General features: G+C 38.1%; 1 protein-coding gene across 11 annotated transcripts in view; it reads right to left on the bottom strand.

Moving 5' to 3' along the window:
* USH2A (usherin) overlaps window positions 1-24292 on the bottom strand; it is a 300571-nt gene that overhangs the window by 260912 nt on the left and 15367 nt on the right. For 4 of the 11 annotated variants that reach the window (XR_015143634.1, XR_015143628.1, XR_015143627.1 and 1 more), the window contains one exon: window positions 17945-20572. Coding sequence is in view for 3 of the 11 variants with exons in the window: in XM_086345320.1 (XP_086201446.1) it covers window positions 8590-8755; window positions 12274-12758 (651 nt within the window). In the remaining 8 variants the exon portion in view is untranslated. Of the gene's footprint in view, window positions 1-8589; window positions 8756-12273; window positions 12964-17944; window positions 20573-23958; window positions 24036-24292 lie in introns of those variants that run through there. The other 7 variants (XM_086345320.1, XM_086345318.1, XM_086345319.1 and 4 more) reach the window with 5 other exon arrangements.

Raw genomic sequence — 24292 nt, 5'->3', positions numbered from 1 at the left:
CATCTTAGGCTATTCTCATGCCCCAGGAATTGCTCACCCATTCCTGGTATACAGATTTCCTTCCTCCTCTTCTCTACCTAGGCAAAAGCCTAGTTTCCTTTAGGAGTTAACTCAGATCCTACATTCTTTATGCATCCTTCCTAACAAACCTGAATTGCAGCAGGCCATTTCCTACCTTAAATTCTGATTATTTTATTATACATTTTGTAATCCATCAAGGAAGGCAGGAAAGGAAGAAACAATACTTGGGCCCCACCTCAGAGCAACGAAGACACACTGCAGTGTTGGCATCTGAATGTTTTTGAAAGTTTCTCAGTGATGCTAGTGATTTCTAGAGTTGAGAATTACTACTCTGAACTGCAGTCTAGCTTGTAAGCACTGAATATCAAAAATAGAAGTCTCTTCGAATGTATCTCTTTGGGCAAATGAGACTGTTATTCATACAATCATACAAAAGCCAATAATCTGGGATTTATAAACATCTCCCTTTACCTTAACCTCTACTCTCTTTCAGTCAACAAGTGCTTTGATTTAATTCCTAAATAGATTTTAAAGCTGACCACTTCTCTGTGTACCTATTATTGCCAACATAGTTCAAGATATACTTATATCTCACCTGGACTCTAAGGGTAATTTAACAATCTTTTTTTCTTGTCCTCATACAAATTTTTCTTCTTCACTGCAACCAACATCTGCCCAGGCCATATATTTTCCATTCTTCCCCAATTTCTTCCCTCACCCTCTGTTTCCTACATAAAGTATTTCCATAGAGTCCCCTTGAAAAAAATGTAACATGACCACAATGATCTTTCAGTGGCTGTGGCTTCATTTTGCATGCTGCTCTGCTTAGTCTGCTGCACTCCACCCCTGCACTGGCCTTTTAGTATCTCATATGCAACAGAGTCCCTTTTACCAAAGGGCATTTGCACTATGTGCTACACACGTATGGAAAGTTCTTCTCTACTTGGGTTGCCTCGTTCAGTTCCATATGTTCTTTTGAATACATGCTGCTGCTGCTGCTAAGTCGCTTCAGTCGTGTCCGACTGTGCGACCCCATAGATGGCAGACCACCAGGCTCCACCGTCCCTGGGATACATGCTATCAGTTAAATTGTGACAATCCCAAAAAGACAAATTGAAGTCCTAACCCCTGTGCTGGGGAAACAGTGGAAACAGTGTCAGACTTTATTTTTCTGGGCTCCAAAATCACTGCAGATGGTGACTGCAGCCATGAAATTAAAAGACACTTACTCCTTGGAAGGAAAGTTATGACCAACCTAGATAGCATATTCAGGGGCAGAGACATTACTTTGCCAACAAAGGTTTGTCTAGTCAAGGCTATGGTTTTTCCTATGGTCATGTATGTATGTGAGAGTTGGACTGTGAAGAAGGCTGAGCGCCGAAGAATTCATGGTTTTGAACTGTGGTGTTGGAGAAGACTCTTGAGAGTCCCTTGGACTGCAAGGAGATCCAACCAGTCCATTCTGAAGGAGATCAGCCCTGGGATTTCTTTGGAAGGAATGATGCTAAAGCTGAAACTCCAGTACTTTGGCCACCTCATGAGAAGAGTTGACTCATTGGAAAAGGCTCTGATGCTGGTAGGGATTGGGGGAAGGAGGAGAAGGAGACAACAGAGGATGAGATGGCTGGATGGCATCACGGACTCGATGGATGTGAGTGTGAGTGAACTCCGGGAGTTGGTGATGGACAGGGAGGCCTGGTGTGCTGCGATTCATGGGGTCGCAAAGAGTTGGACACGACTGAGTGACTGATCTGATCTGAACCCCTGTGCCTGTTAATATGATCTTATTTTGGAATAGTTTTTGTGGATGTAATCCAGTTAAGATGAAGTCATACTGAATTAGGATGGATGCTAACCCAGCATGACTGGTGTTCTTATAAAAAGAGGACACTGACACGCAATGGAGAAGATGGTCATGTGATGTTGGAGGCAGAGATGAGAGCAATGCATCTAAAAACGAAGGACTGCTGGTAAACACGAGGAGCAGCAAGTAAAGCTACCCCTCTACAGATTTCAGAAAGAGCATGGTCTTGCAGATTCCTTGATTTCAAACTTCTACTGGAAAAGAATACATTTTCGCTGTTTTAAGCTACTCCATGTGTGTTTTTTAGGGAAAGCCCAGAAAAGTAATACACACATCTAATACAATTTCCTCAAAGTAAGCCTTTCTTGACTTCAGAGATTTCATCAAATTGTCCTTCAGATGATCCCACAGAACTTATCACAGTCATAACTTGGCTTTCATTGGCGTGATTATTTGTCTTTTCTTTCTAATAAACTGTAAGCTCCATCACAGCAGACTGTAAAGTATCACTACTTCATCAGACATTTTTTTCTTTACATGTCACATTTACGGTAGAAGTTAAATAGGCTGGGTTTATCTTTGTTCCCAATTGTTGTGGGTATCTAACATTTCAAGGAGCTACATCACTTTCCTAGGGTTGCACAATTTTTAAGTAAGATATCAAGAATTGAACTTTGCCTTTTTACTAAATATGATATTTTAAAGTCCCATGCAAAGAGAAAAATTAATTTTTACTTGGATTGTTTTACCTTTTTCTAATCAAGTGGTAAAAATTCTTCCTTCTTATTTTTACTATATTGTTACTGGGCTTGGTTCTGTATGTCATGGATCAGGTAACCAGGGAAGGTTAAGTAGAATATTCTTTCTTTAGCCCACCATGGTCTTTCCTGACTGTTATAAACCATAGAGATATTGAGAACATAACATAAAATGATTTATGTTATGCATTAAGCCGCCTGTATCACTGAGAGTATAATCATAAAAATATATTGATTTTAATTATTTGTGCAAATCATGTAAATATGTGAAGCATTATAAACACTGACATTACAAATATGTACAAACATGTATGAAAATTAATTTATATTTACTTTGCAAATATGTCTTTTCAGTTCTTGGTTTTTGTCAAGGGGACATTTAGAGAATTCTGATACTCCTCGTACTTCTGATACAAGTACTTCTTGTATCTTTACAGTGATCTAGGGTCATAGCAATTTATTATTTTTTAGGTAAAGGTCAGGGAAACTTGAGATTTTAAATTCAGGCAGGAAATTTAACCTTGGCAAGGCTGCATTTTTAATCCAGTACAACTAACTAGGCTCAATAATCACAGCTTTTATTATCATCATTTTTAACTGAATATTCTGAAAAGCTTTGTTAAATTCTATTGATCTTTAATTCATTTCAAGTGACAAACTATTCCCCTAACTTGGGTGATATTTGACTGACTAGACACAAACAGAAGGCTTTCATATACATGTAAATAATTACAGTTTAAAGCAATAAAAAGTATTAAAGGAACCATATGGATTGAAATTCTCTTGTGGTAGGAGTTGAGGTGGTGCTCCCAGGAGAATCCCAGTACACAGAGCTTCCTGAAATGAATGAAGAAGCTTCCATGAGGTTGCAAGGACAGTTTATGTTCCCTCAATCAATAGAGACATGGAAATACCTTTATAAAGTGTGCACATGGGCATACACTCCAGAGATTAATTGAGAGAGTTGGTTTATCTATTCTAACAAATGTTGGTTAAATTGCATTTTATTTTTCTCCAGAACCATCAATAGTTTCCCTTTTTCAGATTGAATACATAAATCAACAGAACATATTTCATGAACAAACTATGATTATGAAACTCCTATTCTTCATCTATTGATCCCTGAAACTTTATTTACCCATGCATTTTTTTCCCTTCTCTGTATTAGATTAGAACTGCTCTTTTTCACATTATTGTAGCTAGGACCATCTGTGGCTCTTGACTTGTCAGTGTTTCAAGGAGTCCTCAAAATAGCATAGATGTGAAAAACTCATTGCTAAACCAATTCTTGCTTCCACACTTGCAGTATTTCATCAGCTTCTAATTAAAGAATACTACTACATTTCAGCATAATTACTAAAGGGTTACTAATGATTCTTTGATGCTATTGGTCTTATAAAACATGTAGAACTATTTAAGGGAAAACTGTTTTCATAGGAAACTCTGAGGTTTTACTTTTAAATGATACACAACAGAATATCAATATCCTTCCAAGCTGCTTTACTCACCAAGCCCTAACAAACTGCTGAAATAAAATCCTTTTACATATTTTAAAACTTAAAAAAAAAAGAAAATCCAAAGAGATCTCTTAAAATAACCATAACATGCTGATACAATATGAAAACGAAGCTTTAAAAAATCTGCTAATGTTATCAGTGTTCCCCATTCGATAATAAAAAGTCTGAATTGATTTTTTTCCAGTTTTAGTACAAAAAATATGACATAACGAATTTCAGCTTGATATAATTTGAAATAGCCAATATATTAAACCCCAAAGTAAAATTTAAATTGGCAATCATGTCAGATTCAAGTCCCTGAATGAATATTAATTTAAAAACTAATCATTTTCCAACAGGTTGAAGCTGCAAAATGCTAATTCTTGAATAAAAGCTGTTAGATCCATTACAGTAATATCAGGCATTTTTTTGTTTAGGAAAATAGACCTCCAAAATTTGGAATGTCTGACTCTTCCTAGCACCATTTTTTTTTTTTTTTTTTTTGCCCAGGGATTTAATTATTTAAAACTCATTTCTTGTTTTAGATTTGGGAAATCAGAATTCTGATTTTACTGATGGAAAGCTGACACTAAGTGAACTCTCTGAGGTAAGGTGTAAGGCCAGATCGGTTAATTAATTTTATGTCACTATGTCCATGTAAGTTAAATTCTGGTTTCTGAACCAAATCCATGAGTAAAGGTATTTTAGTTTTATAGACACACACATACACGCGTGTGCACATACCATGTAAATTAATTGATTGTGGCTATATTGGAGGATGAGTAAAGACATACATATACACATTAACTATAGACTTGCAATTTTAAACTTGACTAAGCCAGATTATCAAGTATGTGTTCTATCCTATGCCCAGCATGATGAAGGCCCTGATCCCCAAATGAAACAGAATTTGGATGCACTAGATAATAAGGCAACAGAGAATAAGTTACATTTCACATTTAAAATATATTCTTTGCAGTTAAATAGTGAAAGAGTTACAAGTTGCACTTGTCCATATCTTGGCCAAGAAGTCTACCAAAAACATTGCTGTGTAAATTACAGACCACAGGGGGAAGCAGGGGAAAAGCATAAACCCGAGCATCACTTGAGGAGCTGGCTGTGTCACTTAACCATGTCTGTCCAGACAACCCTACACAAATTAACTGCTTCCCACACTTCTTTTCAACAAAGAATTCCAGGAAGCCTTGTTTTGCACATCTAGTCCAATCCTCTTATCACATAAGAAAACTGAGCTAAGTATATTTGTTAAGACTACTGAGTAGCATTACCTGAGTCATATTTCTCTTCTCCTTACCTGTTATTCTTCCCACTTCTTTTTGTATCACTTTTTAGGAATGAGTACCTTCTTTATTAAGCATCTATAACTTTATAAGTATCTTAATATCTTAAATATATCAGAAGTGAGAAGTGAAGGTGTTAATTGCTCAGGCATGTCCAACTCTTTGCAACCCTGCCAGGCTCCTCTGTCCATTGAATTCTCTAAGCAAGAATACTGGAGTGGGTAGCCATTCCCTTCTCCAGGGGATCTTTCTGATCCAGGGATCAAACTCAGGCCTCCCACATTGCAGGCAGGTTCTTTACCGTCTGAGCCACCAGGGAAGCCCAAATGTATTCAGACTTGCGTCCAATTTAAAGGAACGCTATGCAGATCTCCAGTTTAAATAACTGCTCTTTAATTATTATTTGAATGAATACAGATCTCCAAAATGCTGGGTATCCCCATATCTATCAATAAATACCAGATGAATAAAATCCAATCTGCATGATTTTTCTGCTTTATGGCTGTTTTGTTCTGTAGTTTTAAGGTAAAACGTAGAATAGGGATTTTAAAAAAAAAAACATAAAAATAAATAAATAAAAGAAGAGCACAAATTGGAAAGGACAAGTTTTCTCTTGATAGTCAAACAGTTATGAAATAAAGGTGTCTCATTAAATCATAAGTACTTTAGCCTTTCTTGAAAGAAGGCAAGGATTTAAAGATTTATAAAGAAATTTTGCCTAAACTAGGAAGTGACTCCTATTTGACATGTATTGAAATGATAATGCTGATTTCAACAGGCACTCTAAGAGCATCTGACTCCTAGGGGAGTAATTCAGTCATGGTTACCTCTTCACTTTTAGATTTTTAAACTTTCTTTGTAAAGCTTTTAATGTACTGCTGCCTGCCAAAACATGGCACAGTTTCACAGGTAAGGCAAAATAAAGGCAGGTAGAAAACATTTATTCTTCATTACTGATACAAAACTATGCAACAAATAAATATACTCATTCGATATCTTTTGTAGAGTCCACTTATTCAGTGGTTTCTATTTCCATATTTTTATAACCCAATTCTGGTTCTGGTACACTGGCAGCAGGCAGAATGGACAAGACATATAATAAGTCTTATATCTGCTAACTACTGAATAAATGAGAGGCAAGCATAAACAGACTGAATCCATCATTGCAATAGATATCAGATGTGACCTACCTTTTTGCAGGTCCTTTCAACCTTGGTGGCATGGAAACCCTGCTCCATGCCAACTGAATTTGCTAAACTCATATCCTACCAAAAAGCAGAGTAGATAAGCCTAACATGCTGACTGAAGATCACTTTGCCAATACCCTCCTAGGAAATTAATCATTTCCTCTCTGTGTTCAATCACCTCTCTGCGTTTCTATTTTAAATGTCCTTTTTAAGGCTTTTAATGCAATGCAGCACACACGCATAGCAGAATTTCACAGTTACAATCAGACCAAACAAAGATATGTTTAAAGCGTATTATAATCCTCAATAATAGTATCTACACTGAAATAGATTTTAAAATCCAAATAACAATTCTCAAGACACTTTAAGTGGAACCTGGGACCCCTTGCAGCAGTGCTTGAGTGAACGAGTGAAAGTCACTCAGTCATATCTGACTCTTTGTGACCCCATGTCTCCAGGCCAGAATACTGGAGTGGGTAGCTTTTCCCTTCTCCAGGGGATCTTCCCAACCCAGGGATCGAACCCTGGACAAATGTCTCCTGGAGCAACAAAATACAAAGAAACTATAAAAGACTAAAAACAACTGTGTACATGTTCAGTTGGGGCAAATTATGGACAATAAGATGAAAAAACCCAAATGCCACTTCTGAAGAGCTGGGACCAAAATCAGGGTACTGCACATGTCCCATGCACATAGCATCACCAAAGAGGTAGCAGACCACCTAAGTCATCTCTCTGGTCTGACCCTGGACCTGTTCCTAGTCTCACCACATGTAAGGAATTAGCTTGCACCTCACCTCAAAGAGCAAGCAAGGGAAACTGTTACTTGTTTTTGCCACCTCCCCTGCTACAGCAGGGGACCCAGTAAAAAAAAGGCTTGCTGAATTATTTGTCTGGCCTCTAATCAATTTCTATTAAGGAAGCCAAGAACCATGGTAGTAACATAAGGAAGTCTACCTGCTTCAGAGTTGGGGGGAATGTAATAAATCAAAGACTTTCACAAAGTACACAAGGCTACAGATGTCCTCTAGTGCAAATGGCATGGACCACACGGGGGTGCACCTGTGAGAGCATACTCACGCTGATGCTCCAAGGCTTTGGCCACCTGATGCAAAGAACTGACTCATCGGAAAAGACTCTGATGCTGGGAAAGATCGAAGGCAAAAGGAGAAGGGGACGCAGAGGATGAGATGGTCAGACAGCATCACCAGCTCAATGGACGTGAATTTGAGCAAACTCCAGGAGATAGTAGAGAACAGAGGAGTCTGGTGGGCTGAAGTTCAGGAGGTTGCAGAGCCTGACTGAACAACATGAGAGCATATACTGGGGACTATGGTACACAGTACCTCTGGTGTAAAAGGCAAGGGTGACTTTAGACTGCACTGGACCCTTCCAGAGCCCTAAAGAAACCAAAGAAGAAACTGTCTGTTCCCGAGAACTATAAAATAGCGGCCATCTCACAGTTATCTCAGCCTTTAGCAGCTTCTAAGGCAAATGCAAACTGTTGTTGACAACTAAAGTAATCATATAACACCTTTTGAGTGCCTATTGTGTAAAGTTCATTAGTTCTAAGGTCAGCATTTTAAATGCAACAGTCAAATTGTATTCATATCATAAGAGACTACCTAGAAAAGATAGCTATAAAATCCAGGCCAAGGTCTTAATACTGCATGACTATTAAAATTAGTATTAGACAGCAAAAGAGCTGTTACACATTTTTAAACAAAATAAAATATACTAAGCAAATAAAACAAAACTTTGCTGAGGATATTACTCCAAATGGGACTGTCCTAAGCATCTGTGGACATTTTCACTGCAATTTTGTGGGGGAAATACTGGAATTTCAAAAGATACATTGTTAGGTCATTTAAATATTGTTTTTCTTTAGTTGTCACTTACAAATACTTAAGATCTGAAAGGTAGTGCTTCACATCTTATGGGAAGATGCCATTTAAAGGAAAAAAAAAAGAAAGATGGATCCTTGTGCTTAACCAAATGTTAAATATTTTTTATTTTACTCACCTGCACACTAAGATGAATCCATTTCTTCACAAGAATTCTCCCCAGTGTCATTACTTTTATTGGAGGCTGCAAACCATTTACTGTGCGGTAATAAAACATGGTCTCTTTCTCAGATATTGTAAGTTTGAATACAATCTGCCCATCCGCTGTTTTTTCTATAACACACCTTGGGAAACAACCAGAAAAGAGAAAAGGTCAAGTTTCCAACCAAAAGACATTGTCCAGTGATGGTGGTGCAACAGATCCCAGACTCTCATCAAAGGTCACAATGAACAAGTACCTGAAGGTCATCATATTCAGGGCAAGCTTTCTTTCAATTAAGAGGCCCTTTAATTTCAAGAAAGATAGAATTCTTATTTACAGTACATCTGCTAGAACCTTCACTCCCTTTATTAGAGATTCATGGTGGCAGCTCAAGTGGTTGAATCATCCTGCAAAACCAATATTTAGCCTATTGGCTCATTAGTTCCTCTGCCATTTCTTTTATAGGAAGCGGCACAATACACCACATTCTGCTTGGCTATTGAGCCACCAGAGCAAATCATTTTCTCCTCCTCTTTTTTTTTTTAATGTAAAGATAGTTTAGTGTCCATAGAAGGCTCTAAACTGCTAGCCCTGAAGTCAGAATCGCTCTATTTAATTCCCATGATGAAATGGAGAATGGACAACTATAGTCTTTATTTAGCTCATCATCAACTGGCCAGAAGCCAAAGCCAGTGTCTGTAAGATGACGGCCCAGCTCGCCATGACCACAAAGCCCAACTGGGGCACTGAGATCATGGTAATGATCTGGGATGAAAGGTCATGGAATCTTCTAAAAATACAGTGAAATATTTTGATAAAATAGAAGAATTTTCAGAAAATTAACTGTCAGGCCAGTTATCAAATCATGTTATTTTTAAAAATCACTTATATCCTGATTACAACAGCACTGTGTTCTCATCCCTTTAAATAGACATGTTTTATGTTTTCTATATTCTCTACTGATTTATGTTTAGTATAAGTGATTTTATTTTATACTAATTATATCATTGCATGTGCCTTAGCCACTCTGAACCCACTGAGAAGAAACAGATATGAACTTGAGCCCATTTCCAATTACATTTCAGTCTAGCAGTTCAACTTTTGCAGAAGAGACAAGAATCTCCTAAGGAGATTAGTCCCCCAAACCTACTATTTAAAGAGAAATATCATGAACATTAAGCACAAATATCTCCTCCAAGTAACTAGCTATTAAAGATGCTCCTTGCTGCTCACTTATTGTGCTGCTCTGGAAATAACACCCATCCATCTGTCTTCCTATTCAATCATGAGTTGTCTGACAATAGCAGCACAGCCTGGGATATAGTAGATCCTCTGTGCGCCCCGCCCCCCCCACCCCCAAAAAATGATGAGTTAGTGATCTGAGTATGAAGAATCAAAGAGGCAAAGGTAAGATTGGGCCAACCTAGAACTATTGCTAAATATGTTTTTAAAACTTTTCTTTTTTGTTGTTGTTTTTTAATTTTATTTTATTTTTAAACTTTACATAATTGTATTAGTTTTGCCAAATATCAAAATGATTCTTAAAGGACACATTTTTCTCACAAATCATTCCTCCACATTTGCATTCTTTCTGAGAGTTGAGAGGTAATGATACGATCAGAGAATACATAACTCTGCTTGTTATGTATTACTATTAGTAATAGTAATTAGAAATAGTAATACATTACTATTTCACTCTCACTTTTTTACTCTATTTTGCACATATATTTGGTGATCAAGTTATGAAAAATATATTTTATATTGGGCAAATAGGTTTAGTTGACATATAGATTTTATATAAAGCAGAGATATGATTTTATGAAAATTCTATTGTGATTCAACTCTTTAGTAGGTGGATATTTCTCAGTCACTGGAATTAAAGTTCCTCTCTATTCCTCACTTCTATGTCTTAAACAATCCAAGAAGAGATTGCCTCCATTCGTTTTTCTTGAGTTTAAATCTACAAGTTAGAATTTGACCATTACTCAAGAATGTATTTGCCAAATGCAGGCTTATTTCCCCAAGCTTACTGAAAATGCATTTCTTAATATGTTATTGATTATCTTCCTTGCTATTTTGTTTGCTTGTAAACATACTTGCTTTGGTAGATAATGAATGTGAGAGGAAGGCAGGTAGCAAAATATTTAGGAACTGGATTTATTTTGCTCCTGGATAAACAATAATTGGATAATCCATGTTTTGTTTGTTTTACTTATCTAGTACAAACACCGCGAAATTCCCCAATTCCCACAGGTATTTTAGTTTTGAGAAGGGAAACGACCTTGATGCTTGGAACTCTCAAAACCGTAAACCATGTGCTACTGCCTCTATCAATGTTCCTCTGTCTTATTTATACAAAATGATACCAATAGAAGATGAATTTTATAGAGACATATCCCCTGGAAAAATTTAGAAAAAATAACTTCATCCTAGCCATATTTGTCAAGAGACAATATTTTAAGACTCTTTGGACATTAGTTACATAAACTAAGTAAGTTGGATTTACTGACATTTCAAACAGTAAGAAAACAGGGTTTTCTTTTAGGGTACATACAGAAACAAAGGTAATGGTTTGAGATGATTTTCACTCCAAATAAAACAAAATGAAAAAACGCCAACTTTCACTTGGCAAATTAAAACTAAACATCATAGATATTTAAGTCTTATTTGCTTATGAGATTATAAGACTTTTCTGGTTTGTTTCACGAGTTTTTAGATACTTGGCCAACATCCTCATACAAAGAAAACATCACAAGAGGAAGAGCCAGAAGCTCTATGGGAAGAAGAAAGATAAGCAAAAAAAAAAAAAGTCTCAAAACTGTCTTATTTATTCTCATTTCCAGATTGGCTCTAAACACTTAAGGAAAACACTGGATATCAGTTTTAGAAACTATTACAGAATGAAAATAAGGTGATTATTAAAAATAACCAAAAATTGTTAACGAAGCCCCCCACCAAACTCACCAAAGGCATTTCTGATGGGGTCAATGGCATTAAATTTTGAGAATCTTTTATGCTTTTCTATATATTTCCTAATGGATGAAAACACCAGGAAGCAAAGGGCCGAAAGCGATCTCTTTTCAGACATGAGGTGTCATTCATTTGTTCAACTCATTATTGAACATCTTTTACAATGAGTTAAACAAACATCTCTTCCTAGGAAAATAAGAACACAGAAACAGTCCCCAGCACTCACAGAGTTCACTGCCTAATGACAATTGTATACTCTAGTAAAGGCAGGTTGCTTATACAAATCTAGACCAAGACCTTGAAAGTATACATTATTTGTATTACTAGTCCCCATGGCTTACAACTCACAGTGAGCCTGGCTGAGCCTCTGAAAACAAGACTAAAGGTTTAGCTAAAACTACTGGGGGAAAAAAATGAGGCAAGTATAAATATTTCTGCCTGCCATGAAATTATTTTAACATACCTTGAGGGTTCACTTCATTCATAGAAAGGGGAAAGCACTTTGAATTTAGGGAAAGAAATATTTGGTCAAATGAAGTTGACCAGAAAAGCCTCATGTAGGAGCTGGTCTTCAGTTAGCCTAAATTCCGAAGTGCCTTCATTTCCAGGTTGGAATTCAGGTTGCAATACCCTTGACGCTAACTGATTTTGCAGGACCCTAGGAAAGCTTACACTCCCTCTGCTACTTACATTACACCTCCTTGCTCAAGTTTCAACCACACAGCTAGAGTAAATGATGCCGCCAGCCTGGGAGCAGGAGGAGAGGCAAAGCAACTCTGGTGATTTCCAAAAATGAAACTTGCAGAATGGTTATGGGAGTTGGGACTCAGGTCACGCTGGTCTTTAATGATGCAACCCCTGAGGCCTGCTGAGAAGAGGTTGGTGTAGGTGGGGGGCGATGATCGGTAAGGGCAATCCTGAACACACAGCCTCTGAGGACAGACCCGAAGGCCCTCGGGTGTGGCAGAGCTCTGACAGAAAGTGCTTTGGGCTGGGATTCCGCACGTTGCTTGGGTTGGCACCACCGAAACCTTCTTGAAGGCTGCCACGTTCTCCAGCCTTGGGAACAAGCCCTGAGAGTCAGCCCATGAGATGGAAGCAAAGTAGGCAAAGAGCCATGTTTCAGGGACCGGAAACAAGAGGCCGAAGCCCAGAGAAAGAGCCAGGCAATTCATGTTGACTCAAAAGCATTCTCCTCTGATTCAGGCGTTCCTAAATAAGTTGGAAGGCCGAGGGCACTGGCCAGCAACACTTTATTGCGGGGTGCTTTAAGTAACGTTGAGATAAATCCATTTTCGGGAAACTGCAGACGTGGTTTCACACGGGGGTAACACCGGAGGCTTCCGTGGTGATGGCGAAGACATGAGTAGCAGCTGGTGTCTGGGAATCAAAAGTAGAGTGTCAAGAAAAATCTGCTGTGTCTTTAAAACTTTAGGTGCAGTCTAAGCATGAGGATTCTGAGTCCCTAAGAAACATTATTAAACTTCTTAAAAACATTCTTTAGTACACTGTTTATAGCAAAACACTCATTGGTACCTATCTTCATTGGGCGAATCAAGCACTGGAAAAAGTCCACAGGACAGCCAGTTTGATACACACATATGCACGTATATTTTATTAATATATTTCCCCACACAGCAATTTCGGATTGCTACTCCACCTCAGGGAATTAGCAGCATCCACTCTCCTTCACAAAACAAAGAACTGTATAGATTTCCTTTACACACACACGGGAGGCAGTTAACGCAGAGCCAACCTGCAGATGTCCCGAATAAAGCTGGCAAAGCACTTTGGGCCTTCCCCCCTCATCCCAGCATGTGAGGCAACTTTAAGCTCACGGTAAAGCTGATTAGAAACCCAACACCATCTGTCCGTCCTATGCCTTAGTATTTAGCAAATGTTTGCGTGTTTCCTCATATGACTATTTGTAGGTTACATATGGACCCCTAATACTGTGTTAGTAATTGTATTGATAAATAAGCTGAGTTACCATTTCTTTATTGCATTTCAACCAGACCCCTTAGTGTGACAAATGGCTCTTCCCAGGACCGCTGTCCCTGGTTGCCTGGCAACACTACGGTAACCCCCAGAAAGTCTCAGCAAATAGGCCGCAGCAGAAGGACGACTGCAAGGAAGACTTGGGTGCCCAAGTCAGGGATTCTGCAGGGCAAACGCTTGGTTACCTGAAACGCAGAGCGCAGTCTGCTGGCTGGACCGCCTGGAACTGAACTCTCCAAGACTTCAGCAAGTGCCTCAAGCAGTGGGAGGGACAAGGATGCAGCCAGGCATGCATAATTTTAAAGTAGCAGTGTACCTTATCCTCTAATCCCTTTTTTGCCCCTCCCCTTTCCCCCACTTTTATGCACCTCAATCCTTTTAGCCATGTCATCAAAATGATCTGCCACTATCAGACAGTAACATAAGAATTCCTAGTGCTCTTTTTTCTGAGCGACAAATGTACTGATGCTCTAAAAGCTTGTTGCATTCATAAAGTTTTTGTTGCCCATTCAATGGTCACCGTGTTCTTCACCCCAGAACACCCTCTTCTAAATGTATGAACAGCATCTGATGTGATTTCCAAATGGTGCATTTGAAGGGTCAGAAATTTTAATTAAACTACAGAAGCAATAGGACTGCTGACTTTGTAGCTGCTTGATTAGATATGAATATGTGTGTTTTTATGAATGCACGGTTGATGTCAATTCTACGTAGTTTTATTACATCCAAAACTCTCTTCAACCATCTGAGGCATCTCATCCTAAATTAGAAATAGCCTAAAGCAACTACTACCCCTCCATTGTCTTAAAAATGGAAAGCTCATTTGGGAAACAACTAGACAATCGCACTTTTATTTTCTATAAGCTATTATATTTAGAAAAATGTGAAGGAAATGGTTGTATGGCATTCCTTGTTAGTAAGGCAGCAAGAGACAAATTCAAAGTACCATCTCTTAAATTTCCCTTCCAAGAGACTTGAACACAACTCATTTAAATATCAGCTTTACCAATCAGAACTAGGTGCTTCCAGAGGAAATCTTTACCTTTTGTCAAATTATCCTATTGTCTGTCTTGTTGATTAGTATAATCTTTCAAGGGCAAATTTTGAATCAAAAAACAAATGTTACTATAAAACCCACTAACATGTAAGAACTTCTGAAAACCTGGAAAAATGTTTGGAAATAAAGGACACAGTGATGTAGACAAATGGATTATTCACACCTCAACAAAACATGCAACCAATGTTTGTCTTAGAACATGTTATTCAATGGCTAGTTTCTCTTTATGCCTTATGAATCCAAGGATTAACTAATTTTTAATTGTGGTACTTCAGGGTGCATTTTTTGGGTCACTGTTCAGGGGATGAGAAATCATCTACCACATAACAACTGATGTTTTGTAGTAGGAAGTCATGACTCAATTTAGATGATTTAAGATTAGTGACTCTGCTCCACATTCAGAAACTCTGCCTGTGATTTGCAAAGACAGACAGTGGGTTGACATATCCCTCAACTTCTGCAATTCAGTACTGTCAATCTGAAGACACATCTGGTAACTGATTTGGACACCAGCAGTCTTACCACCACTAGACGGGACTTAGAGATACAGGAAAAAAGCAAAAGCAAGAGTGGCAGAAGGAAAGTTTAGTTAAATACAAAGAACTATGTGCTATTATTTTCTCATATTTTTGTGGATCCACTGGGTAGTTCTGCTCTGAACTAGCGTGGCTTGGGCTGGATACTCTGATTTGGCCTTACTCTGTCATCTAGCAGTTGGTTTGACACTCGTGAGAGTCTAACCTAAGCTCGTTGTGATAGTAGCCAGAAAATGCCCAGCAACATAAGCTGAAAGACCCTAATGTAGGAGTACTATTCAGGCATTTGCTTGTATCACATTTGTTAATGTTCCACTGACAGAGGAAGTCACATGACCAAGCCCAGATTCAAGGGCTATGAAACTGACTCCACTCTTCAAAAAACAGTCACATTGCAAGGGGGCACACATAACAGATTGGAAAGAACTTGAGACGATTTTGTAAACTACCACAGAGAGCTGAAAGCAATTTCTTTTTCTAATGGTCAAGACATCTTAGAATCAGCATTTCCTTCTTTTGAAAAAGTTCAAAAAATGATGTTTTAGTTAGTCAACGATTAGTAAATTCATACTCATTATTATGGAAAAGTTCACTATTATAGTTTATTATAAACTTGGTTTTTCAAGCCCTTGAGGCTTAGGTCTCGAAGATGGGCAAAATCAAGGGATATCCTTGGGGTTTTTTAAGCATTCATGGATTTTCTATTAAAATTAATTAACCTATGGCATAACTAATCTAGAAAAAGAAAAATGGTGGATGTGTAAGTAATATAAGATATGAAAACAGAGGGTCCGATGTAATTACAAAATAAGAAAATGTTGTAGACAATTTTATGAGAATTAAACTTGAGTTCTTAGGAATATTAAATAAGTTCCTTAAAATATTTCCAACTTAGACTGAGTCAAGAAGAAACGGTTGGAAACAACACGTTCCATCAACTGCAGAACAGACAGATTATGGTATATATTCACACACTGAAAGGTGAACGCAGAATGAAAGAAAAGTGAACTACTGCTACAAGAAACAACATGGAAAATCTCACAGACCTGATCATGAGTGAAACAAGGTAAACACCCCAAGAACATACTAGAATGATTCCATTCATATGAAGTCAAAGAGAATCAAAGCTAATCTGCGGTGAAAGAAGTCAACATAATGCTATCTTTAAAACAGAGGAAGAAATGGGAAAGGATTCAAGGAAGCCATCAGGAGGGCTGGAAATGTCTTCATCTTAATACAGGTGGTGGTTACACAGATGGATACAGTTTTTGAAGTTCATCAAGTATTACAGTTAAGATTTGTGCTCTTTGTGCAAATTATGCTTCAATAAAAAAGAATAAAGTTTTGCTTTTATTTTTCAACATGAATAGTTCTAATACAGTCTATAGTTAAATTTCTTCCCAAAAGGAAAACAGTAGGCTCCGGCAGTTGTGCAAATCAGTTATGCCACACATATGGGAAACTATAATTCCAGTTTTTACAAACATTCTTACCATTGAAATAAGAATATTTCCCAATTTATTGTATGAGGTAGCTATAACCAAAATAGAATGTGTGTGAGAAAGACAGAAGGCAGGGAGTTAGAGAAAGAGGGAGATTATAAAACAGACAGGAGAATATGAAAGAAAAATTAAAGACCAGTCACACTCATATACATAATGCAAAAAAATTCTGAATAAAGCATAAGCAAACTGAATTCAGAAATATTTAAAAAGAATAAATCTCCTGACAAAGTTGGGTTTGTTCCAGAATTGTAAAATTGGTTTGAATGTTAAAATATATATTACTTCACCATTAAAATAGTTTAAAAATTCATGTTATTTATTGAGGACCAAAATCCTTTATGAATTTATTTCTTTAGGACCAAAATTCTTCATAAAAGAAGAAAACTTCTATAACTTGACAGTTCATGTACAAAAACATTATAAATAATAAGTATGATAATTAGCACTTTTGTTAAGATCAGTAGAGAAGGAACACCTACTTATTACTGCTGCTAGTCAACATTCAACTAGCCAATGCATTAAAATAGGTAAAATATAAACTAAAGGATAAACACTGCAAATGATTATCAAATGTCATTTATTTCAGTAGATAACAAAACCTAATGACAAATTTTAACCAGGATTCTAGAGAGAAGATGTAAATATGATTAATGCTATTCATCAATTTTAGAACTCTTCTCTCTAGGCACATACTACTTTTAACTCCTTGGAAATGGTCACATGACTTGCTTTTGCTGAGAAATATGAGCCACTGCCAGGAGGAAGCTATAGGGACCAGTAAGCAATTGCTCTCTCCCTCCCATTTTGCCACATCCAGCTAGTGGCTGCTCTGTCAACCTCTTGCCCTGGCTGGAAAGACATAGATCAGAGTTTGCTTGCCAGACACAAAGCATGTGTGAAAAATAAACCCTTATTGTTTAAAGGAATTTTTTGAAATTTTAGAGTTGTTACTACAGGATAATTTAGTTTAATACAAGTGATGCAAAATCAATAAGCAAAAATCAATTGCACTTCTCTATACCAGTTAGAGAATGAAATAAACAAATTAAAAAACATAACTAAAAGATGCTATCCATATTGTAGAGTACTTGGGAACACATTTAAAAAATGCATTACTGCTATGAAAAAAATCAAGTTTATTGGTAACATTTAAGAAACTGAAAATAGAGATATTATGTTTTGGGATTCAAAGACTAACACAAGGATGAAGTTTTCATATAGTCATCTATTAATCCAATGCAATTCCTATGAAAATCACAACAGAGTTATTCATGAACTTGACAAGTTTATTTCAAAGCATATTAAAAAACAGCAAATAATTGACAGTATTCAAGGCATTACAGACATAGAATAAGGTAAGGGAGTGACTTCGCTAACAGACACCAAGATGTTCTTGCTGCTGCTGCTGCTAAGTCGCTTCAGTCGTGTCTGACTCTGTGCGACCCCAAAGACGACAGACCATCAGGCTCCACCTTCCCTGGGATTCTCCAGGCAAAAACACTGGAGTGGGTTGCCATTTCCTTCGCCAGGGCCACGTAAATTAGGAGTGTGGAACCTTAGTGCAGAGATCGGTGGGGGGTTGGGGGAATCCAATAGAAACATCAAAAATCATAGGAAATGATTCACACATATGTATAGACATATGTATATACTTATTTTGTTCCTGTATATCACTAAAAGGGCTTCTTTGGTGGCTCAGATAGTAAAGAATCTGCCTGCAATGCTTGCAGTGCAGGAGTCTCACGTTCAACCCCTGGGTCTGGAAGATCCCCTGAAGAAGGGAATGGCCACCCAATCCAGTATTTTTGCCTGGAGAGCTCCATGGATGGAGCCTGGCGGATTATAGTCTATGGGCTGGCAAAGAGTCAGACATGACTGAGTGACTAACACATCACTAAGAAAAGGGTGAACTAGTTAGTAAATTTTGCAAGGAAAATTAATTCCCTGTATTGGAAAATACTGATAAAATGAGACTGGATCCCTACTTCTCACTATATACAAAAGTTACTTCCAGATAGATTGAGACTTAAATGTTAAGGAGCAAAACTTGAAAATCATTTGAAATTAAAGAAGATGCTTTAACCGCCTTAAGATGTGAACATATTTCTTGAGCTGGACACAAGTGCAAAACATAAAAGATAAATAAATGGGATTACATTAAAATCAAGGACTTCTGTTCATCAAACATCCCCACAAATTGAAAACCTAAGCCACAACATGAGAGACATGTCACACAAATAGGAGAAAAGAATTAATACACAGAATGCTTAAGTGATTTCTGTGAATCCAGACACAAATATTCATTTCTTTATAGAAAAAAAGACAGATGATATAAACAAGGATTTCACAGAATGGCAAACATGAGGGACCCATAAACTTCCAGAAAGCGTTGGACTGCATCAGTATTAGGGAAAAGCAAATTAAAATCACAATGAGATTTTATTTTACACATGCTACATCACACAAATTTTAAATTAGGACAATGCCAATTGTTATGGAGGACATGTATCAAAAGGAACTCTAAATATATAAAATTGATGCATATTTTTAAAAGTTGAAACTATGTATATCCTAGGAAACAGCATATTCACACATATACATTCATTAGAAAGCCTCAACATTATGCACCAGGGAGCTTACTCTGTGTATTCACAGTAGATATTTCTGGTAATGCCTGAAAACTAGAAACCATTCAATGTTATAAAAAAAAATGTTTATTAAAAACATCAATAAGTCATTGACATTTTCCTATGATGACAAATTCTGCTATTTGTTGATCTTTTCCATATTTTTATTTATTCTGCCTTTTTGTTTCCCATGCTTTGCGGCTTTCTGTGATACAAGTTGACTGTTGACACAGTTATCTAACTAACTGTCCAACCACAGGTTACAATGGGCAAGCCCAATGCATTCATTGAGCATAATATTCTAATTCTGGCTTTTTTATCTTTTCAACAGTTTGTGGTAGATGAGAACTCCTAGCATCTGTCATTGTTGTTGTTTTTTTTTTAATTACATCCTTGCCCTTTTTCATATTTGAAAATTCAGATGGCTAGTTCTTAGATAATTAAGATTATTTAAAGTCATAATAGTCATCACAATAGGTGCCATATGTGAATGTCTCATATATAGCAGGGACTATGCACATGATTTATACACAATTGAGCATTTATACATACACACACACACACATATAGCCATCATATCTTTACTATAACTCTAGGAGTTAAGTGTTCTTACTTCATTTCACAAATGTGGAAATTGAAGTGTGGAAGGGCTCATGGTGTTTGTTTTTTGCCTCTTGAAAAATTAACATGTCCAACAGGAGAAGCGTTCAAACTATGTTGGTTTTCTTTTTATTTCATGTTCTTTATTTTTATCATATTTTTCCTTCCATGATTGAAAACACTAGCTATTACATAAAGACTGAATTAGTTTTTTCAATATAGAAACAATTTGTGCTTTCAAATTATAAAGAGTAAATGTCAAATAGGAATCTGTAAGTGCAATGTTTTTGACCGGTGTGTCCTACTTATAGTGTGTAAGTTCAGTTCAGTCGCTCAGTCGTGTCCCACTCTTTGTAACCCCATGGACTGCAGCATGCCTGTCCATCACCAACTCCTGGAGTTTACCCAAACTCATGTCCATCGAGTCAGTGATGCCATCCAACCATCTCATCCTCTGTCATCCCCTACTCCTCCCGCCTTCCAATCTTTCCCAGCATCAGAGTCTTTTCCAATGAGTCAGTTCTTCTCATCAGGTGGCCAAGGTACTGCAGCTTCAGCCTCAGCATCAGTCCTTCTGTTTAGTGACACCAGTGCCGAGTGTGACAAGGACACAGGGGTATCACCCATAGACTGTGGCCTGGGCTGTGGTCCTGTCAACCTGAAGGACTAAACCAAGATTATAAATCAAATAGGGTGGCAGGCCAGGCTAGGGTGTGGCTGGCAAATTTAAAATTCAGAAAATGTACACGTAAGGAAGGTATGTGGTAGAGAGGCCAAGAGATCAAGAGAGATATTGCAAGTAAATGACTGAGTTGGACCATAATTCCAAAAGGTACATGCATCCCAGTGCTTATGGCAGCCCTATTTACAACAGCCAGGACATAGAAGCAACCCAAACAATGGAATATCACTCCGCCAGAAAAAGGAACAAAATTGTGAAATTTGCAAAGATGTGGATGGACCTAGAAACTGTCACACAAAGTCACGAAAAGAAAAACAAATATTTTATATTAATACACATATATGAAATCTAGCAAATGGCACAGAAGGTCTTATTTGCAAAGCAGAAATAGAGACACAGACAAAGAGAACAAGCGCATGGACACCAAGGGGAGAAAGGTGGGATGAAATGGGAAATTGGGATTGACATATGCTAATATATACGATTGATACTATGTGTAAAATAAATAACTAATGAGAACCTACTGAATAGCACAGGGAACTCTACTCAATGCTCTGTGGTGACCCAAATGGGATGGAAATCCACAAAAGAGGAGACATGTTATACGTATAGCTGATTCACTTTGTTGTACAGTAGTAATTAACACAACATTGTAAAGCAACTATACTCCAATAAAAAAATGTTTAAAAAGTAAATGACTGAGCTGGTAAGTTGGTACAATAAGATGGATAGAGAGGACCATGGCTGCGATCATTAGCAGATTGCTCCTGAAACAGAAAACAGGTTAAGTCAAAAACCAATCTGGAATTAGATATGGCCAGGCTCAAGTGGACCCAATCAGATGGATATGCCCTGACATATGTTTGAAGCAGATTTAACAAGGAGAGGAAAAACTGACTTTTTCCCTCTCCTCCACCCCATACATTTTCTCTCTTTTTTAAAATCACACAAGTAATATATGAACACTGTTTAAAAAAAATTTTAAGCAATATGGAGAGACAAAATTGAAGACTTCATCTGCATCCCACCATCAACTCTTCATTATGCCTCTACTGTTAAAATTTGGACCATTTTCTACAAGCATGAAGTATGTATACTCTACACCAATCAGATTCAACATTGTGAAAAAGTTCAGCAAAATGCTTCCTATTCTTGAAAATTCCCACCTACTTTCTTTTGTAGTTTTCAGAACCAATACAGTCCCTTGCAATGCTCAAAATTCAGAGTCAATTAAATCACCTTTTTTCCCCAAACAGACTAAATCACATATTAATTCTAGGACAATGCCAATAATCCATTTAAGGGAACCCTCCTTCCTTGGAGTGAGTTAGAGTTTCACCCAGGGGCTCAATGAAAGTTGACTTCTTGGAATGGTTTGATCTTCAGGGCCAGACCTAGAATCCTCATAGTGGAATATTTGCTTCCTAGAGAATGATAGACTGTCAGAGCCTCTCAGTGTCAAGAATAAAACAAGTCATGAGGAGATAACTCATATGACAGCACTACCCGTCCAAGTAGCCAGAGACCTGCCCTGAGGAATGTGAGCCCTGGACTTGGGAGACCACAATGGAAGATGTTTCATAATCAAAAGAAGCAGTGACTGAGAAGATGAGCAAAGAACCACGCCTTGCTGGTGATGCCAGCCCTATCCCCACAAGATGCAGAGAAGCTGTGGTGGGACACAGTATATCTTGCTGCTACTGCTGCTAAGTCGCTTCAGTCGTGTCAGACTCTGCAACCCCATAGACGGCAGCCCACCAGGCTCCTCCATCCCTGGGATTCTCCAGGCAAGAACACTGGAGTGGGTTGCCATTGCCTTCTCCAATGCATGAAAGTGAAAAGTGAAAGTGAAGTCACTCAGTTGTGTCCGACTCCTAGCAACCCCATGGACCGCAGCCCACCAGGCTCCTCCGTCCATGGGATTTTCCAGGCAAGAGTACTGGAGTGGGTTGCCATTGCCTTCTCCAAATATTCAAAAAAAAAGATTAAATGAATGGACCACACATCCATCATCACCTGAAGCACTGGGACAGGTAGGACCAGTTAGTGGGTAAGGATGCAAGTGGCAGAGACAGCCTGGGTTGGAACCCTGGCTCCATCACCTGTTTTCACTGCGTGTTCTTGGACAGGTTACGTAACCGCTTTTGGCTTCAACTTCCTTACCTGTAGCATGGGAATGTCTTCTACCTCCTACCATTGTTGGCAAATTAAATGTAGAGAAAAAGTGAAAGCTGAAGTCGCTCAGTTGTGTCCCACTCTTTGCAACTCCATGGACTATATAGTCCATGGAATTCTCCAGGCCAGAATACTGGAGTGGGTTGTCATTCCCTTCTCTAGGGGACCTTCCCAACCCAGGGATCGAACCCAGGTCTCCACAATGCAGGCGGATTCTTTACCAGCTGAGCCATAAGGCAAGCCCTAAATGTAGAAACAATAGACTGGGTTTTCACTGTTAGCTCTCCTTATATTTTTTTTTTCAATTTATACCTACTGAGTTCTTCTGTAATTGTATATCCAAAGACAGAGAATAAGCACATTTTTAGAAAATACTACCATAATTTTTCCTGTCATTATCACTTTTTTTAGATTATCTTTTGATCTTTATTAACAAACCTACAAATTGCACAGAGAAACTACTACTTCTAAAATAAAAGTGAACAAATGAGAATCCAGGCTTAAGTCACTTGATGGGCAAATGGCAAAACTCAGACTATCTGGATTAGACCCAGTAACCATCATTTTTTATTTTATTTTTTTACAAAGATTGAACTCAGAGGTTTTGTGATAGGCTGGGGTATTCAATTGTGCCTTGAGAGTTGACAGTTTTATAGACAGAGGAGAACACAATGAGCCTTTTAAGTGACAGGAACAGCATAAGTGAGGACATCTAGTTTAGAATAAGATTGTCCTACATTTATGAGACACATATTTCCTGTAGAAATGTATAAATACAATTCAGAGCTCTAAAGTAGATTGTATCGGATTTCCAGATTTCTCTGAGAACGTTCAAAGCATTAACAAGGGTATTATAAATAACTTCGGGAGCCTTGGTTTTTTATTCTGTATCTAGGTCCTAGCTGTTCTCAATCTATTGCCTTGATCAAAATTGTTGAACACATGTTCTTATACTTCTTAAATTATGCAAACCCTCAGATGGCCCAGGAATCACATTTGTTCAAGGCATAAAAGCTTGGTGTGGGTATTTCAGGTTGCACCAAGACATGCGGGGAACTTGATACCACTGATAGCGTGTGGCAGGCCATCTAACCGCTGTCCATTCCTTCTCCTCAGGCTGGGCAAGGGCCCAGACTGAGCCTGGCAGGTGAATTTAAGAGTGACTTTCGAGAGCTGAGTCTGGCAGGGATATAACAGCTGCCAGGCAGTACGGGACAGGTAGCAGCAGGCCGTTTAATGGCTGGTGAACAGGACAAATGGGTGGGTGTGGGTCTGAAAAAGAAAATGATACAATGTGGGGGAAGGACGGCAGGCAAGCAGAGCACAGCATGGAGCCCCAGCCAGCAGACGATCAGCAATAATTAAGGCTCAAGTTTCTGCAAAGCGCCACGCTCCTCAAGATGATGTGGGCCCCCCTTTTACCATGTGGGAAAGCCCTAGATTGCCTGAAACCCATGGGTGTGGAGTTTCAATATGCTTTTGAGAAAGTGTCATTGTTTTGAGGGAGGAAACACGAAGACACAGCAGGA

This window comes from Bos grunniens, chromosome 16, assembly GCF_055505025.1.
Source record: "Bos grunniens cultivar Pamir isolate PY7600 chromosome 16, Bosgru_T2T1.0, whole genome shotgun sequence".
Lineage (NCBI taxonomy): Eukaryota > Metazoa > Chordata > Mammalia > Artiodactyla > Bovidae > Bos > Bos grunniens.
The sequence above is the reverse complement of the archived record's forward strand: the minus strand, read 5'-3'. Positions and strand labels throughout refer to the sequence as shown.